General features: G+C 50.6%; 1 protein-coding gene across 1 annotated transcript in view; it reads right to left on the bottom strand.

Annotated features, from left to right (window-relative positions):
* The window catches only part of CADM1 (cell adhesion molecule 1), a 103,246-nt gene that overhangs the window by 48,195 nt on the left and 35,324 nt on the right, over positions 1-19,727 (bottom strand). The window contains exons 3-6 of the mRNA XM_044456321.1: positions 10,498-10,820; positions 8,675-8,827; positions 4,541-4,678; positions 2,466-2,621 (exon numbers count right to left, since the gene is read on the bottom strand). Coding sequence (XP_044312256.1) covers positions 2,466-2,621; positions 4,541-4,678; positions 8,675-8,827; positions 10,498-10,820 — 770 coding nt within the window. The remainder of the gene's footprint in view (positions 1-2,465; positions 2,622-4,540; positions 4,679-8,674; positions 8,828-10,497; positions 10,821-19,727) is intronic.

Genomic DNA, 19,727 nt, shown 5'->3' with positions numbered 1-19,727 from the left:
GGGCGGCCAATCTCCGGGCACTCTGTGCTTGCCGTTTCGGCTCGCTCCTCGCCTGATGGAGGCGGCCCCGCCGGAGTGCGTGTGCAGAGCAGTAATTGGGAGCACGGTGCTCGGCTCTGATTGCAAGTCTCGAGGTCCAGGAAGGGACAAAGAAGGTGTGACAATTAGGCCTGATTTTAGAAGTGGCGTTTTTCTGAAAGGGCTGGAATGGAATCAAAGGCTCCCGCAATCGGGGCATCAGGCAGCAATGAGTGGTGCCTCCGTGGGGGCGGCAGAGGAGGCGGAACCCACGGCTCTGAGTGAAGGACATCGACTGCTGGGAGGCGAAGGGGAGAGGCCCCCTTGGGCTCCTGTGTCGCCCTCCTTGTGGCGACAGGGCTGGTCCAAGGCATCTGAGTCCCTCGGGCAGAAACACAGCGGAGGAACCGCCTGCTGCTAATTAACTTTGGGCACCGCCCACTTGCAATAAGATGTGATTCTATCACAACGACTGACAAGACACGGACTGGAAGGCGCACATCTTTCCGGAATAAACGGGGAGAATGTTCTCTTGCACCGCCTGCCCATTCACTGCAGTCGGGCTGGCACAGAGGAGCTTCCAGCTGGACTGAGCCACTCCGTATTTTGGGCATGCGCAGGCCTGGGAGTCAGAACAAACGGGTGACGCCGGCAGCCAGGAAGGTAGGCAGGGGATGGTTCTAAATCACGGGGGGTCCTTCCTGAGCCGCAGCCTGAGCCTGTTCCTAGCGGATATGCTTCATCCTGCAAATTTTGCTCCCTACCTGAGCAGGCCCGCCTGCTGGCCAACAGGTGGCCTTGCAACCTTGAAAGCAACGTGCTCTTGCTCCCGAGTCGATCCTCCTTTGAGGCCATGTGTGCGCAAGAGTGTGACTCTGTGCATGTGGTTAAGCCTTTCTGATCAGACCTAACAAAGGTGCTAATATATTATTAAAGCTAATGGAGCTCTACAAGAAATGTTAATGGACATTAAGTTTGCATAAATGAATTACACATTAGCACACTGGCAAGAGAACTACAATCTGCCAATTTAGGTAATATCTGATGGTTTTTGTTTTCCCATTATAGGGACGTTAGTTCTCCAATATTTTCAGGCAATATGAAATTTGTAAGCGGAGTGCTTATAATGGAACAACATAATGAAGTAGAAGAAATAAATTAATGCAGGGAGGGGGGACTCTTTGTGTAATGCTATGGTTGAGCTGCATCGACAAAAGACATTCTGAATCATTCCCCAATAGTTTTGCTGCATTTCTGCCCCGTTGCGGAAGGTGAGGGGTGTATGAGAGCGGCCCCGTTCCTCTTCCTTGCGTCAAAATGCCACGACATCTGAGTGACGCAGCACCGGACTGATCCCGCCCCGTCCCTGCGGGTGCCGGGCTTCCCCACTTCGGCTCTGCTCAGCCTCGCGGAGTCGGCAGCAGGAAATAATATTCACACACTGCGCCTTGATGCCCAGCCCGTTATTTACTCGGCAGGATCTGCAATAAGTTATCCTGTGATAATAATATTTATCATATAGCAAGATTATAGCACTTCTGAGGGTCCGGAAGGGCTTCGCATGTGCTATTAGCAATCTAATACACCGGCCCTGTAAGGTAGGTCAATGGCGATTGCCACAAGCCAAGGGAAGGGGTGTGTGAGCTGCTTCGGAGGCAAGGATCCTGGAGCACTGGCGGCTGCTCCCCCCAGCGGAACTTGGCGCTGAGTAATCCCGAGCGGCTGAGCACAGCCTGCCTGGGCCACTGAATTGGGGCTGGGGGCTTTTTGAGCTGCGAGTGTCTTCCTTCCCAGCCCACCACATCGTGGCTGGGAGAGAAGGAAGCGGGCTGAACGGAGCTTTGGCTGGTATGGCCTGTCAGCCTTTAGGGCTGATTTGAGATCCCGGGGCTTTGCGAAAGCACGCGTAAAGTCTCGTCCATTAAGGCAACACTTCTGAAGGGATCTCGAGAGACTTGATTCACACATAACTCCAACCCGGTGTTTAACCATGGGCTGTCAGGATGTGCAAACCCACCCACACCAACAAACCATGGGTGCACCATGTACTAGAGCAGGGTATGAACCAGGTGCATGTTAGGCTAAGACTAGAGGAGGGGAACTTGCTCATTGGCCAGGATCGGGGCCACAGGGGCAGGTGGGGGCTCCCGCCCACTCCATTCCACTGAGCTTTGGAAGTTTTCTCCCCGATCCAGGCCTTGTGCTGGGCGGCCAGCCCACCCATGTGATTGCACAGAGACCACCAAGAAGAACTAGCTCATTGGCCAGGATCGGGGCCAAATGCGTAGGAAAAGCCTGAAACCACCACTGAGTACTTTGAATCACCCACTGAATGACAGCACGAGTATGCGAACAGTTTTAGAAGTATCTGCCTCGTTGACAGCTTCGGACTTCTTCCTACCCAAACTGCTTTTAGATGGGAGGTGGATTGTGCTTCTGGTACTCACACATTACGTCTAGGTAGTACTTGGTCTGCAGGTCCTTGACGGCAGGATGGTCCACCTGACAGACGACAGGCACTCCGTCATCCTCCCGCTTGACCTTCAGCGAAAGCTGGCTGGTCACTGTGTACATGTCCGACCACTGCTCCGTTTCTATTTTGCCTGCAGAGCAGAGAAGAAGAGGGAGGCGAGAGAGCAGGTTAGCGGCTAACCTGCACTGCGGCACCCAGGTACGATTCACACCTGAAACATCACCTGTGCCTCGTCTGCTGCTGCTTCTCTCCACTTCTGGATCAGAACCAGGAAAAAACAGCCATGCACACAGCCACCTGCTCAGGCCTACTTGACTCGTGTGTGGCTTGAATGGAGGAGGGAGGACCGACTCCTGGTTTGCTGGAGGTTTCCGCGCCTGGTGGCGCAGCATCTTGGTCACCAGAGTGGCCAGGCTCAGGACGGGAACCTTGCGGAGTGGCAGGGAGGGAAGTGGCCCTGGGCGGGTGCGGGACTGAGCGTGCCAAACAGAGCCGTGCGCGGAGACACCTATTCCGAGCCGGCTGAATTCAGTCTCCGTTGGCTTCCGGAGTCAAAGGGATGGGGGACAAAGGCAGGCCCATCTCCGCTTCGTGCTCTTAAGCGTAAAAAGCCCGTGCGCACTCAGCAAAGAGGATCAGGAATTCCAGGATGCCTTCCAAGCACTCGAATCACCAGAGCCAGAAGCCCTCCACCTTCTCCCTCCAATGCCACTGCCAAAAGTCATCATCAATAATTAAGAGGGAAAGTGACTCCATGGATTTACATAATTAAAAGGAGCAATTAAAATATTTAACCAGTGTAACTGCTGAAGACCAGCAAAACACAGTGGCAGCAAGTTTGTTTATCCATTGGATTTATATCTATTTATTGGATTTATAAACTGCACCGCACAGTCCCCACAGGACTCCTGGAGCGGTTTGGAAATCCCCAGGCTGAACTAGATGCTCCCGGGAGAGCGGCTGGGTCTGGAAGAATCAGTTGGCGGCAAGGGCTCTGTTTTGCCAGCCACGCGGCTTCATTGTCGACGTGAAGTGGCCCGATGAGGGAATCTGGAGGCCTGGAATGCGGAGGCATTGCTTCTCCTACCCCTCAACTTCAGATGAAGCTGTGGAAGCGCTGAACCAGATGTGGAGATCCTGGAGGAACGCCAGGGGAGAAGCCCCGATTCGGCCCTGCCTCGGAGGGAACTTCGCCCTGCGATGGAGCACACTGGGCAGGCAGGAGAAGCCATGCTCTGCCCCGGAAGCTCCTGCTGAAAGGATCTGGTGCAGAGAGACATCAGCCTCCTCTCAGCCTGGGATCAGGGGAACTGCTGCCTGCTGGAGTGAAGGCAGCACCGATCCTCATGGAAAATATTCTGGCAGCTCACAGTGTTTATACTATATACTTGCATCAACATCTAAACCTAAGCTGAACTTCTGTTCTGCCTCTCTCCCAAAAACGGTGCTTGGTCTACCTTGGCAGGTCCTGCGTGCCTGTTCTGGGCAGGGCAACCTCACCCAAAAGGGCTGAGAACCTGGAGGTGCTTCTCCATATGGCCAGTGGGGAAGCAGCCAGGCGGCACTAAATGGCAGAAGGCATCCCACCCACCTCAGCCAATGATGCTGGCTCCCCTTCCATCTCCAGGCATATTTCAAAAGGCCGTTTTAGACTTTAAAACCGGGGAGAGGGAACGCCTCCGCACTCCCCTTCGCCAGCATCTGTCGGCTTGGAGGAGACTTTGGACTCCCCGCCGTCAGAGGCAGGGTGAGTGCGGACAACACGCAGGGTGCCTTCGAAGTTTTCTGGGGTGCCTGGAAGGCTGACATGGCCCCGGTGAACCTGCTTTTCGTTGCCCAGGATTCTGATTAGGTGCTGGCGGGGGTGACTCTGGCTGTCACTGCCCCAGAGAGCCGGAATCACAACAAACGGTGCCAGCAGAAGGAACTCAAGCCCTAGAATCCATCATCCAGCGGTCTCCTTGCAACATCGCCAGGTTGGCCGGCTTCCCGGCGAGGTGGCCGCAAGGGGCAACCGCATCGGCATGCCGGCTCGGGGTGTGACTTTACCGGGTAGCTCCTTGCTGCCTTTGAACCATCTGATCGTCGTGGCGGGTCTGCTGGCCATGGCCGTGCAGTTCAGCTCGATCTCTTCTCCTTCCACTGCCGTGTCCTTCTGCGACTCGATCCTCAAGTTGCGAGGCGGGACTGGAACGAAAGACGGTAAGAATGGATCGTGAGTTTTGCATCGCTTCTAAGGAACGGGCCACGCAAGAGAGCGGCTGAGCCGAGGGAGGCCTTCCCACAAGTCCTGCTCTCCGCCAAGCAGGAGCCTCATGGTGCCTTCCCATCACACGCGCAACACTTCCACCTGCGCCTTTGCCGGGACCCCCAGCCCTCTCCTCCGCAGGAGCGCAAATCCCCCACTGCGCTACTCCGTCCTTGGGACAGAAGAAGGGACCCTGCCTGCCCAGGGAGGCCGGGCACGAACGGCAGGCGCCTGCCCTGGAGGGACCAAGGCAGAGAGGGTGGCTTTCTGCCCGCTCGCACCCGTTTCCTGGCAGGCCCGAGGGCTGCACAGAGTGATGCGACAGTTGCGCCCGGGGCAGGAGAGGCCTCGGCTCCGGCGGAGCATCAAGAGGAGCCGCTGCAGCCGCCCTTCCATTCTCCCTCGCCCCGAAAGAAAAAGGGGAGGACGCTGGCACTGCTGCTCAATTTCTGTCTGATAACCAGTGGTGGGGATCACATCAAGATTTAAAATACAATATTCTTGTTTGGACAGGATTGTTTCTGTGTTGTGTTGTGTTTTGTTCTGTTGTTGCTCCTGTGATTGTTCTGACGCACTGGCTGGGTGGCCTGCGTGTTAATAATATGCAGGGCTTTTATCCAGCAGATGAACAAGGAATCCTGCAGATGAGGAAGGGAACTTGCCGCTGTCTGTCGAGAAATAAAATAGGCGCAGCACCTCCGCAGGTCTGGAGAAGGGCGAATGCCAGGGAGGCTGGCAAGATCTTCCTGCCCCCCACTTCCTAGTGCTGACCCACACCCTCAGGGATCTGAGGACTATCCGCTGGGATGCTACGTGGCCACCCGGAGGGGGAGACAGGCCAAGTGTGGGCACTGCCATGTCGCCCGCTCCTGGCTGAGCCCCCCGCTTGGCGGGAGAAGCGGCGCACGGCCACTGCCGTCGCTCGGAGGGCGGGCGAGCCCCTGTACGGTGCCCGCCCGGGCAACACGGCGACCTCAGAGCCACGGCGCGAGGAGCAGCTCCCGGGGGTGAGGCCGCTGGACTCGGAATTCAAACGAGGGGCTCATTTTAAATACTTCTCAGTGCATAAGAGATGAGCTCCATTAAATGGTGGGAGGAGGAGGATCAGGGAGGGAAACCCGAGCAAGTAATCAGCAAGTGTGATCGCACTTTGTGATTGCCTGTTGAAATCCGGGCTCTCTCGTCACTGGAATCTTGGGAGGCAGCATTAATCTGGGGCCGTGGCTGTTGCAGCATTAGCAGCTATTATCCGTGGATACCCTAATCAAACAGTCACATCTGCTGCACCTCCCCGGACTCGAGAGGAGGAGGAAAGCTGGCCTTCGCAGGTTCACCAGGTGCCAGGGTGTGGGGCCGGGAGCCATGTCAGCCCATGGGTCCTGCCCAGTCCAGATCCACCTCCACACCCCCAGGATCCTGCGGCTGAGCGCCCCCTGCTGAATCCCCCAGGAGCTCCTGGCAATGGGGCTGGACCGGGGCTACGGGCCAACACTACACTTTCTACAGTTCTGTAGCTCAAGCAACCTCATTTATTTTAAGTATTTACTTCATTTTGAATAGCTAAGGCTCTCTGGGTGGTTAACAGCAGCTATTTTTTTAAAAAAAAAGTTTTAAAAAACCCGCAGAGAGAAAAAACAGCAGGGGGTTGGACCTGAGGGCTTTCATGGCCCCTTCGAACTCTATTCTATGATTCATTTAAAAGAATGAAACCATCTTTGCAATGGGAATGGCTGTGATTCAGCGGAGAAGCACAGCAGCAGTACAGAATAAAGGGCGATATTAAAAATGAAGCTGAAGTTTTCACTGTTAAAATGTGCTGAAAGAACACAAAGTAGGTGCCAGGCCCACCTCTCTGTGGAGCTCAACCCACAGCTGGGGAGCCACAACCAAGAAGGCCCCGCTCCTGGTAGCCACTCCCCCACTTCCTCTGGAAGGAGCTCCTGGAGAAGGACCCGAAGATGCCCTCTGGGCCAGGCAGGGCCACACAGGAGGAGGTGGTCCTTCAGCAAACCTGGCCCACTTAAGGTCATGCTGGCTAAGGGAAATTCCCTATCCTGTTGCAGAACCACAATCTTCACCACAATTCCCACGCTTCCATGCTAGAAGGATGTGATTTTTGTGGCCTATTGCTAATAAACACTCCAGATCGGTTGCTATAAAGGTGCCAAATCCCAACCATGCCAGAATCTGGCTTCTTAACAGCAAGACTGGTATTAAGCTAAAGTGGTCTGTGCTGAGAAACTGCTTTTCCCTGCACACCCAGCCAGCACAGCCAAAATCTTGCCTTTCTTTCCATCGGAAATACAAGCTTTAGTGCAAAGCCACTCTAAGGAGAAAAACGGGATGTAAGATGTAGTATGGTGGTGTATGTGTTCGCATGCACACACACACACACGTATGCACAATCATGGAGCCTATTACAAAAGCACTAACCAGGAACAGGATGCAAATCACACATTATTTAATACTGCGAAAATTGTCAAGGCTTTGTTGATTGCAATTAAGCATGCAGAGATTCTCAGAAGCATCATCAAGGTGTCAAAAGGCATAATGACCCGCACATCAGACTTGATTTTCACATAGCATCACAAACTGCAACAATTTATTTAGTTAGTTCATTATATTTTTATACTGCTCAATACCCCAAAGTCTCTGGGTGGCTCACAAAACTTAAAACACTCGGACAAACATGGTAAGATAAAGCCTTTAAAGGTTCAAAACAGGATGAAATCAGAGTAAAATCCACCAGCAGCATAAACTAAAGCAAAGCTACACATTTAAAGCAGAACTGAGGAACTAAAATCCCGGGAAAGCCAAATGGGCTTCATAGGGTTTCAATGTACCCACAATTTAGACGGCTGGTGGGACTGGACCGCGAGTTCCATTTAGATTTTTTAACCACTGATGGAACTAGCACAAGTAGGCACTGGAAACCACACAAGCTGTAGGAGGGTTTGTACGAATTCAGCCGATTTGTGTAGCTGATTCTGCATAAACTCTCTGGACCCACATGGCTTTCAGGTGCTTTTATGCCCAAATTTCATGAGCAGCTTTAAAAATGCACAAATGGCAGTCTGTTGTAGCTACAGAAGTTTGCAAGCTGGCGTGATTTGCCCCAAAGTGCACAGGCATCGGCACAGTGCTGACAGACTGGAATCAGACGCAGGGGTGAATGCTGAAAAACCATCACATTTCACCCCAGCAGATTCCTGAAACAGAGATGCTCCACAAGGGAGTGAAGATGACAATCGGGGCAGGTATACACTAACAGGCTGAGCAGCTCGCCCCCTTTTGGGTGGGACTGTGAAGCTTTTGCGAGAAAGAGGAAACAGGGAAAATGCAGAGTGCTTTTTGTTGCTGGGAAACCCAAAGCCGACACCAAAGACAGCCGCTTCCAGGAAAGAGGCAGGATTAGTTGGAGACGCCCCCTCCCACACTCCCCCACCCATATTTTGGAAGTGCAACACAGTCAGCTAGTTGGAAGCAGAGTCCTGTAATGAGATCAGGATGGAGATATATATGCATGGTAAAAACACTGCTTCAGAGGAAAGCTTGAAAAGTAGCGTGAAGCAGTGCATCTTTCCCTTTGGGGACACAGTTAAGAAACTCTGCTGTCTCTGTGTGTGCAGAATGCCCTGCATTTGGGGCATCCGCTCCCTTTAAAACATCCTGAGGATTTGGGGGAGGGGGGTGGTTTCTGCCAATATCTGCATGTGCCCTAAGCCGTGAACGACCCAGGCTGCAGCCGATGGGCCCCAACACATCTGCTGGCAGCAGGAGAGGCCGAGCCACCCAGGACCGCTCCATCCCTGGGACGCACAGCTTGACTTCCAAGCCCGGGCAGCACGCTGCTCAGAGGGAGCGTAGCCGAGGATGTGCCTCGCCTTGCCTCGCGCCCAAGCAAACGGAAGAGCGAATCGGTGGCCGATCCTTACCGAGCACGGTGATGGTCATGAAATACTCCTGCGGGGGATCCGTGTAGAGCTGGCAGAAGTATCTTCCTTCATCCGAAATGGAGACGTTTGTGAGGGACACTCTGAGCTCACTGCTAGAGAAATTCACTAACTGAAACCTGCTGTCCTTCAAAGCTGTGGAACAAAGAGACACTCAGACACGGCAGTGGACCAGGCAGTCAGCACGCCCTCCCAGAACAGCAGGAAAAACCGGACGCTTGGGGAGGCGGCAGCAGCTCGGCCGTGCCTCAGCGGCACCCTCCCCTTTCCCCATCCCGCAATTTGGGCTTGTTTCGTTACAATTTGGATTTAAACAGAGCTCTTACTTGCCAAGCCATACAAATCATCCAGATGCATGTCCTTAGCAAGGACTAACAATCACACCCCCGCATTCCGCTCACTACCCCTTTGTTTTAATAACAACAACAAAGTCAACAACCAAAAAAGAGAAGGGAAGGAACAGGGAAAAAAGCTCTACGAACATGCTAATGACTTGCCTGCCTCCTCATGCAAGGAGCCTGCTTGGAAAATCCATTAAGAGGGATTTAGTGGGGGAGAATTGTGTGGGCATTTAAGTAATCAACTCTAGCAGAATTAATAAGCTATTTGGTTGCACTGATTTACCGAGAACGTTTGGTCAAGGCACCCTGGCCTCTGAGGTTCAGAGGTTTATCATGAGCGTTTTCTTTCATTTCTCTTTTTTCACAGATCACTTTAAAAGCTCAGAACTTTTCAGGTACAAATGCAAAATACAAGCCCACTCAGCCCCAGCGGCCTGTGCTCCAGCCCTAGCCATCGTTTCAGACGGAGTGGCACTCCAGCTTCGACTCACCCATGCGGGGCAAAGCAGCAACTCCCATGCCTCCTTGGCTTTCCCCAAAAGAGGAACAGGGGAGGGGGAGGAGCGGGAGCAGGGGGAGAGAGCATATATTTTCATTAAAGATGAAGGTCTCTTAGCTCATCGTTCCAAGGAACAATTATTAACTGATATGACTTCTAATTCGAATGTTGCCATCGCTCGGCAATGCCGGATCCTCCCACAAGCCTTTTCATCATTAAGATTAGTCCTCAAATAATGACACAATTATACCACATCACTTTGAATTTCCCTGGGCTGCCCAGCCCAGCTCAGGGCATGTGGTTGTGTGTTCCTTGGATGAGAATTATCTCTGTCCCAAAGTTCCTGACCCGACTTCCGACTCTTCAGAATCATTCTCCCCACTACTGGGAGCAGTCACGGGAACCAGTCAGATCCTAACTAAAGATACCCTTCCGCAGAAAAAGAGCTACAGGTCAGTCCCAGGTAAAGGTGGCATCAGCCTGCTAATCTTGGATTATAATTGCGGGCATGCCCTGGACAGCTCTTTGGTACTTCTGGCTAGGCAGAAATTCAAGGAGCACTCAGTCCAGGTCAGGAAGCCTGGCAGGTTCTTGAGCAAGGTTTTCATCACTGCCATCAGGCTTGCTGGAGAGAGTAGGCTGTGCTGAGAAATTAAGGAACAGTTGCCTACAAGTTTTGACCCCCCCAGCCAGGGTCTTTATTCACTGCAGTTGTCACCTTTGTTGTTTCCTATTCAACTGAATATTTTGGTACTTCATTTTGATGTTGCTAGACTCAATTCCGATTATACTGCAAGGCTGTCCACATGGTCAGTGGGACCATACCAGGGTTGTCCTTTAGGGCAAGCAGCTACGGTGGCCCATCTCTACCCACTGACTAACTCTTCAAAAAGTCTAGCATTAAATTTAAAAGGAAGCTGCAGCAACTTCTTATCAAGATTTGCTACCAATGACGCAGAACTCACGCCTGAAGTCTCTGAAATAAATTGTCTGTCTGTTGGGATTTAAGAGTTGAATCACGGAGTCGTCACTGTTTTTGACTCTGCAACTGATGGTGGCAACTTCTCCCTCTACGACGGTCACGTCTTCTGTCACCAAGTTCTGTCCATCACCTTGAGAGGTTGAAGAGAAAGAACAAGAGGAACAAACACAAGATGGGTGAGCTTGCGTCCACCCTTTGTAATTCGCCACAGAGGTCCAGTCAAGATGGAAGCCGGGGCCAGAAAAACAAGAGGGTGCATGACAAATGAGGCCCAGTACATATAGCCCATGTGCACAGTTGTTCGGACTCACACGGGTTTATCAGTGGCATTTCCCACTTGTGCGCGCACGCATGCGCTCGCTCGCTCTCTCTGTGTCTCTCTGTGTGTCTCTCTCTGTCTCTTGGATGATTGGGACCTGCTCTTTGTTTCTGCAGCCTCATCCTGCTGCCTTCCCCAAGGTTACACGCTTCCTGAGGACATGCTGAGGGACCACGCATCTCAGCCGCTCCCTTGGCCAAAGCGCCTGAGAGCTGACCAGAAGCCAAGGACAGCAAAAGTCTGCAATCCGATTGCATTTCGCCACATCACTCACACCATCGTAGGAAATCTCGCTGGCAGCACTGTGGGACGGTGCCCAGCTAAACGATTCCAGCCACTTGCTCTTGGAAAGGAGCGAGCCTAAGCTGTGTGCCGCATCCATGCAGAACAGCAGACAGAAGAGCTGAATTTCCCACTAATTCGGGTTACATTAAAATTTAATGCACACATCGCTTTCCCACACTGAAGTTACACTCAGAGTGGCTCCTTGTATGGACATGGTTAATTATCAGGAAGTGTGACTTGCACAAGTGCACACAGCCTCACCCCTGACACGCACGGCACTCGCACAACAGGGGCAGGGCAAGGCAACCGCTCTGCTTGAAAGATGGTGGACGCACTGGGAGGCCACCGTTTCATATGCCAGCTGGTCGCATGAAGAGAGCTACCTCCGGCTTGGCCCACCCCCACCCGAGCAAGGCTAATGCTGAGCAGAAGCGCACCTGGTGGATTGATGCCCAGCATGTTGAAATGGTGGCCATGCATGCATGGGCCTTCCTATAAAACCATGTCCCTGGAAACAGAATTATTAACTGCTCTGGGCATGGCTGACAGAGCTGCAAAAGCTGCATGAGAAAAGAAAAAGAAAAACACGAATGCCACAATTATTTTGCTAAAAATAGAAGATGCTGTTTTGCAGGCCAATTAACTGCATAAGCAATGGAACAGTAATTCCACCTAGCTAGAAAAACACAATTCCCAGGAAAGAGACGGGGCCAGGGTGGAAAAGGGAGAAAATTCCCCCTTGACCTTAGTGGTTAAAACACACGTGCACACACTGGGTAGAAAGACCTTCACCAAACGGCTGCTCAGAAAGGATTCCAGCTGGACAAACATCAAACTTCACAGTAAACCAGTTACTGGGCTTGTAGCAAAGCACAGATCCACACCAGGAGAAGAGGGAGGGGAGAAGTTACAAAAGAGCAGAGCCCCCATGTCCAGGGTACAACATCTTTTCACAACATTCCCCACAAGGCATTCTTCAGCTGTTTGGCCACTAAAGGGTGTGCCTGAGATTCCAGCAGCTTCCTGAGAACCCCATTTATGTACTTCCAGACCTAGAAGAAGCGGCTCCAGCTACCCACAGCCCCTCGCTTCCAGCTCCTTTCTTCCCCGAAAGCTCAACACCTTGTTCTGCAGAAGCTTTGTGTCCACAGGAGGCATTTGCCAAGCCAACAAGCTCAGGGACACTGCCTGCCCAGCAAAGGGTGTTTAAAGAGACGCTTTCCCTCCCTACGGAACATGCACGAGAACCTAACGAGATGCAAGCCCCTGTGAGACGATCCACTTAACCCCTGCCGTCAAACAGAGAAGCTGCATGTTGGCTGCACACACTCTGCTTCAGGGGTTCAAGAGGAATGGCGCTCTGCAACTCTACAGCAGCCACTGGAGGGTTGGCAGCTCTTTATCAGCATCTGCTGCAAACCCGTGTTTGTCTTCCGTGTGGGCGACACCCATGGCAACAGACCCAAATATGAGCCCACCACGGATGCCCATAGGGGACTGGGGAGGGGGGGGGTTCCCAGGTTAAGACTGGCAGACATTTGAAACCTACACCAAAAGATGTCATCTCGTCAGTCTGCCTCCCAGTCAAACAGAGGGATCTCGCTTGCAATACGCCGAGGGATCATGGCATTTTATGCAAAGCTTGCTCCAATGCGCAGCTGCCCAAGGGTGGACCTGGCACCATCCGCACACCTGCAGATGAGACGGGGTGAGGCCAATGCTGTGCTGTCCGTGCCTGGCTTGCCCTCCAGCATGGAGCCCTCCAGCACGGAGACGTGGCTCCCCACGGCCCCTCGCTCAGCCCATTTCACAGCACGTGGCTGGGGAACCGTGGCCAGGCACGCAGCTGTTTCACTGTGCACGAGGGCTGGAATGTGGTTCCTACTGGGTCTGTCCGCTACTCCAAAGCCAGCCGGCTTTGCAAATCAAAGCCACCAAAATTAACTTCATGCTTTGCTGGCAGTGGCGGATGCTGTGAACCAGTGTGCAAAATATTTGCGGGAAAACTTTGCACAAGATGCTTGTCTGAAAGAGAGCCCTCCAACGCTGCACGGGAACCTCATCCGGCTGCACTTGTTTCTGGAGTCTGGTTTCCACTTACTATATTTAAATCAGCAGGTGATGCTGCAAACAGTCCAAAGACACCGAACAAAATAAATTCTTGCATTCATTTACTCTCAGTGAGCTGGGTAATATGTTACTGTTGGAGCTCTGACTTGCCCCCTCCTGCTCCTTTTAATGAACTGACGCCAGCGGTTGGCAGCAATATCTAGGTTACAGCATTAAAGAACAGAGGTGTGTGGCGGGGGGGGGGGGGCTCTACTTCCACTTTCTGCAACCTGGGCAACTTCTGAGCCAGCCCGGAGGTGCTGCGACTGTTCTGGCACTTTGCGGCCTCGCGGCAGGCAAGCAGCAACAATACGAAGCCAGGAGGCCAGGTGAGAAAGAGTTAGCGAGCGGCTGACTACTGATTGTGTCCAGTGCTGGTCCAGGTCAGAGGAGGCCTACCGGCACAAGTGGGAATTAAGCTGGACTAACCCGGGTACACCCCGGCTCTGGGATGGGGCTCGGAGAAAGCCCATCAAAGGACTCAAAAGGCCAAAGTAGCAGAAGGCCATCCTTCCGTGTTCCCACATGAAGAGAAAGCCATTTCTTCCCAGCTGCCCTCTTTTTTATGGGACAAACAGCAGGTTTTAAAAGCAGGAAAACCACACGGGGGGGGGGGGAAGATGCTCACACGCCCAGGTGCTTGAGTCGCCGCCCTCCCCTAATTCCCTCCTGCTCTGGGCACTTAAGCACGCAGATGTGAGTCCCGTGCCTGCATTTCGTCAAGCACGCAGATGTGAGTCCTGTGCCTGCATTTCGTCAAGCTGGGCCACGAGGTGCCCATGAGGGACGGAGGGGGCCAAGCCTGTCCCGGCTTGTTGCTTCTGGCTGCACCTGCCACACCTTGCTTCAGTTAAAAAAGGCCATGCGCAGAGGCGACGGCAGTGGAAGCTCTGCAGCGGAGAATGACAGACGCAGAACTGCATGCGTGCATTCGGCCTCTGCGGCAGGATCAGCTCCCCACCCCGCCTGTCTCATAACCCTTGGCAGGAGCAACCGGGAAGGGCTTACCTCCCCGGAAGGCACACGCCCTGGTTAAATCCTGCTGCTGTTGCTATCGGCTGTCAAGTTGTCCCGGAGGCACGGCAGCCTGATGGGAGAAAGCCCCCCACATGTCCTCTTTGTGACAGCTCCATTCAGATTTTGCAAACGCAAGGCGGGGGCTCCCTTACTGGATTCGAGCCACCTCGTGTTTGGTCTCCCCTTTGTCTTCCTTTCCCCAGCACAGCTGCCTTCCCCTGATGTCCCGAAGTATGACAGCCTCAGCTTTGCCCGTTTGTATTCCAGGGAATGCTCTGGCCTGAGTTGGACCCCCTTGCTGGTTCAGACTATTTGCAAAGCTCTCCCCTCCAGCACCACGTTTCAACGACTTCTTTTCCCATCAGCTTTCTTCGCTGTCCAGCTTTCACACCTATATGCTGTGAAATCGTGCACAATTTCTATTTCTTCATCATTAACAGCAAAGTTTTATATTTCTTCCTGAGGAGGGTTTCTGTTCTCAGCCAGGTGCTCTGCAGTAAGTGCTTTGGACTACAATGCCAAGAATTCCTGATCATGAGCTGTACAGACTGGGGCTGATAGGAAATGAAGTGCAAACGCTCAGGAAGGATGATTACAGGCCTTGGTGAAGCTCAGCAGTATAAGTTTTGGAGAAAAGACGAGCGTTCCACACACGTGTTTAGAACAGGCCTTGGTATCGCATCCCTCTTAGCCAAAATTAGCATCGCTAACGTGGAAGTCAGCATCCCCGGCCTCCCACAGGGCTCTCAAGGTCACGTACAGCACACAGGTCAAGGGAGTCTAGGGCTCACCCCACGTCGTCGGGCCTGCAAACCAGATCATTGCCAACGCGCAGCAAATCTCAAGCTTTTGTTGTCCACAAAATGAAGAGAAATCGATTTCTTCAATGCAGTGCTACAGAACCTCTAGCCAAATCTTTGAGAAGAAGCGTTATCAAACGGAAAATAATGACTAGTGCAGGGGAGGCGGGAAGTCTTCAGGAAACATTCTTTGTCGTTTTTTTTTAATAAACACAGAGCTCCTGACAAATTAAAGTCATTAAGATTTGATTTCCATCTCAGCAATTATCAGCATATTCTTTTAAACATTTACTTTAAGACAATCCTATCTTTCAATTCATTAAGCTCGTTCTCCCATTTACCAAGTTTTATATCAAATCAAAATCCTATTTGAATTAATAAGAATTATGGGGGAAAGTAATTTAGAAATAAATGATCTGAGGTTCAGACTACTGAAGCTTTTGATTATGAAATACTGTATGAATAAAACTAGCCAAAGCATTTCTTTAGGACCTGGCAACGGAAAATGCGGATCAATGCAAAGATTTCCTGGACTTGCTGTTTACAGATTCTACTGTGCATTAACGTTCACGTTTTGCAGATCCCCACCTTTCCATATACTGGAATATTACAGGTCGAAGGATGGATGGCTTCCATGGAAGACATTGCCCCTAATCCCCCAGAAGCACAGCATTAGTACCTAGTTATTTTGTGTCTGAAATTAAAATGATTATTAAATTACATTAGACGGATCAGAGTTGGAAACAACATTTGATTCAACAGCACTTACCTACAGTTCTTCCTCCATAAGAAAAATGCTACATGATTAAACAGACGATTCCATTACAGTAAATTATATTGTTTGGGAAGTCAAATTTTCATTTAACTTTGCTAACACTTTCAGAGGGGCCGACGGACCCTCGAACCTGCATCTGGCCCGCCAGCTCCGTTCCGTAGACTCTGTGCCTCTCATGCTATGCTAAACATCGTACCTAGGTCAACATATCTATATTTCTATTTATCTTTATATAACCGATCAGCAGCAGCTGCACAATGAGCAAAGGACCCTTCGCCACAAGACTGCAGGGAAAAGCTCTTATTTCTGCTAAGCTGCTGTCCAGAGATAAGAGCTTTTCCTCACACAGTGGTGCCCGTGAGGGGTCTGGAGAGGGAGCCGTTCAGCACTACTTCTGAGGCTTGTCCGGCTTACTTGCGAGGGGGCCTGCTGTTCATGCAGACTTTTGAGAAGAAACGCTTCCGACCATGCATTTTCTGCAAACATTTGTACACTGTCCCCTTAGCCTACCAGCTATCTGGACGGTTTGCAACATTTGAACTACAAACAACCAGACAACCTATCCACAATAAAAACAAGAGCAAAATTACAACAATTATCAATAAAAAGCTAACTATACCTACGGTGCTGCTGATGCACTGAAAACCCCAGAGAATCATGTCTCCCAGCTCCCCCATTCAGGTCTCAAGTAACGCAAATGTATTCATTTCTCATTACTTTCTTATAAAAAGTAAGAATAATCAGGATAAAAAGGGAGAGAGGAGAAGGCGAGGTGGCGAGAGGGGAGAAACACTATTTCTGAGCAGCCACCAAACGGGCATCGACGAACACTCTTTGCTCCCGATTTAGTGGCCAATTTTGGGTCCACCTAGTGGTGCCTCCATCTGGTCCACTCTCTGCTAATTTGCTTATCAGAATGTCGTGCGGCAATACGCCTGTATGTTCTGTATGGATGGATTTGTTGCATTTGCATGCTGCCCCATAGCCAGAAGGCTCTTTGGGTGGCTCACATCGCAATCATAGCAACCATACAGATAAAAATTGATGACAATAATAGCTAAAACCACAATTCATAATACAACAATAAGCACCGTATAATCAACAAGATAATAAAGCAGTAAACCAGTGGCAAGACCAATGAACCATCCTCTAAAAACAGATACTAAATAAAAAACTCTTGGCGCAGAAAGCAAGATAAAGGGGGTGCCAGTCGCACTTCCTTGGAAGAGAATGCCAGGGGTGACAGAGAAGGCCCTTTTCCTCACCAGCCCCCCCCAACTCATTTGGGGAGTTCACGAAGGAGGCCCTCCATGGATGGCCTGAGTGGCCTGGTAGGGAGAGAAGGAAGCAGGTGTTCCTTTAGCTATCCCTGCGCTGAGCCCGGGCAATGCCGGGCAGACTGGCACGGCATGTTCCTTAGGGCTGGTCTTTGCAAGCAACCGTGCTGCTCTGTTTTGGATCAACTGAAGTACAGGTCGAAAGCTTTGCTAAAGTCAAGGTCGACTATGTCGACGGAGTTCCCTCTGTCCATTTGGGAGGTTACCCAGTCAAAAAATGGGATTAAATTAACCAGGCAGTATTGTATCCTCACCTCTGGATATTCTACACCAGGGCTTTCAATGGCCAATTCCATTTACCATCCTGGTGGCTTCCCTGCAGTGCTGACCTAGTTCTTCGGAAGTCATTTGCATTTACCCAACTTCGCATTGTTTGCATTCTCACATGAGGGCAGCTCTTCCTAATTTGACTACAGTATAGGAAACACAAGCCATTCGTTTAAACACATCCCATGTCTGTAGTTCACAAACCACCAACAGGAAATCTCTGTTTCCAAGCCTCTACCTGACACAGCACTCTGGAACAAAACGGATAGATTAGCCAAGGCACTAGGGATATGCCCAAAAGATACAGCCACACCAGATGTTATAGTTTCTCAGTAATGCTGCAACTTCTGGTTCCGTGTCTAATCTATTTCTTATTTATTTACTTCATTCCATTTCTATGCCGCTCAATAACCCAAAGATTCTCTGGGTGGCTTACAAATACTAAAACAGCATAGAATACCAAAACAACAACAACAGATAAAATAGATAAAACAATAAAATAGATAAACATCTCACCACACAATACAGCCAATAAATTAAACAAACATTAAATTAAGTAACCCATAACAAAATAAAAATGTAACCTAAATTAAATTAACCTAAAGCTTGCTTAAATTAAAAAATGCTTTCACCTGGCACCTAAAAGCAAGAAGAGTGGGCGCCAGCTGTACGGCCCCGGGGAGTGAATCCCATTGCCTGGGAGTGGCTGCGAGAACGCCCCGCCCCACCCCCCCGGCCCTCGCACCCCTGGATCCCACCTTGTGCGGTGATTAGAGGAGCACTTCTCTAAGCGGGTGGGCAGGAGTACACGGAGGATGGCGCCCCCTCAGGTACGCTGGCCCCGAGCCATTTGGGGCTTCATACGCCAAAGGCACCACTCCGAACTGGGGCCGGAGTGGAACGGGGTCCAGCGCAGTGGCGGGCAGAGTGGTGTGATGCACCAGGGTTGTGTAACAGGCAGTAGACAAAAGGGTGTAATGAGCAAAGGAGGAAAAGGCAGAACAGGACAGGAGCAAGGAAGAAAATTCCTCCGCGAACTTCCTCCGGAGAATTACAAACAACTTGTAAGAGCAAAAAATTGGGGAGAGGAAGAACTAAAACATTACTGATTGATATTCATGATGCACAGATTTTTCCTCAATTAAAGTTAATTATGCACAAATGGAACACATAATAATCTGTGTGCTTTCTTCTTCTTTTTTATTAATCTGCTATTGTGATTTTTAATGTTAAGTTAGAATCCTATCTTCCAAGCCTAGATATTCACTATACGGGTTTTCTGATTAGTTTTAAATTCCAAAAGCTTTTTAACTATGCAGTTTAAACATGTAAGCTCCATAATAGACCATAATGGCTCCTTTGGAATCATTAGAACACATAGTAAATACAATACAGCATGACAATAGTTTAAATACACACTCAGATGATGGCTTTGTAACAAGTGGATACTTTGCATTCTCTCAGCCAAATGGGCACTCGCATATATATCATCTTAATATCTCCTTGACAACAATTAAGTTCTATTGTCTCAGTTTATTGGCTCAGAGATCCTCTTGGTTGGTTTGGCACTAGAAACAAAGAAACAGAAGGATGCAAAACAAGGAATGCTCAAATAAATGCAGGAGGCCACCAACCAAATTCAAGATGACTCAGGGCCTCCGAGTAGCGGAAATGCCCTTTTGCATTCATGGCCTCCAGAGCTGCTGAAAAGAAGCGACTGGGAGGGCTCTTTCCCACACAATCCTTGTTCATAGCGACTGATTTCAATTGCAAATGTTCCCAGTTTTACTCAAATTAAAGCGAAGAAAATAAAGTTCTTGAACTATACTAACAGCTTCAACATGACTGGTGTTTACACTTAGACTCACTACTTAACATTGACCATGACCCTGAGGTATGTACCCGAGACAAAATTGAGGTGACTTCAAAACAACCAGAGCAATTTCAGAATGCGTGATTTCTAAAATCAGTGTGGAAGTCATGTTCTAAGGCTCCAGACTGCCACTGCAGACATGGGCCAGGACTGGACCTGCTGAACCGCAACTGCGTTCTCTCCAGAAGTTATTAGAAACCACAATATTTTGTCAAAATACTAGTTGCAACTCTTACCAGGCTCAGTCCATGGCATAACTTTCTGCAGCCTTCAAGATGTCTTGGAAAGGACAAGGCCTGGTCAACACAGCCAATGGCCATGGCCAATGGCAGCTGCAGGTCCCATCTGAATGGCTATGAGTTGTCCATCCCTGACCAAGAAGATGCCAGGCAGAACTCGAGAACCTTTTGGGGCGCTGCTACCAGCCAGCC

The sequence above is a fragment of the Varanus komodoensis genome, unplaced genomic scaffold (assembly GCF_004798865.1).
Source record: "Varanus komodoensis strain SLA01 unplaced genomic scaffold, ASM479886v1 scaffold83, whole genome shotgun sequence".
Classification (NCBI taxonomy): Eukaryota; Metazoa; Chordata; class Lepidosauria; order Squamata; family Varanidae; genus Varanus; species Varanus komodoensis.
This window is presented reverse-complemented; position numbering and strand designations above follow the sequence as displayed.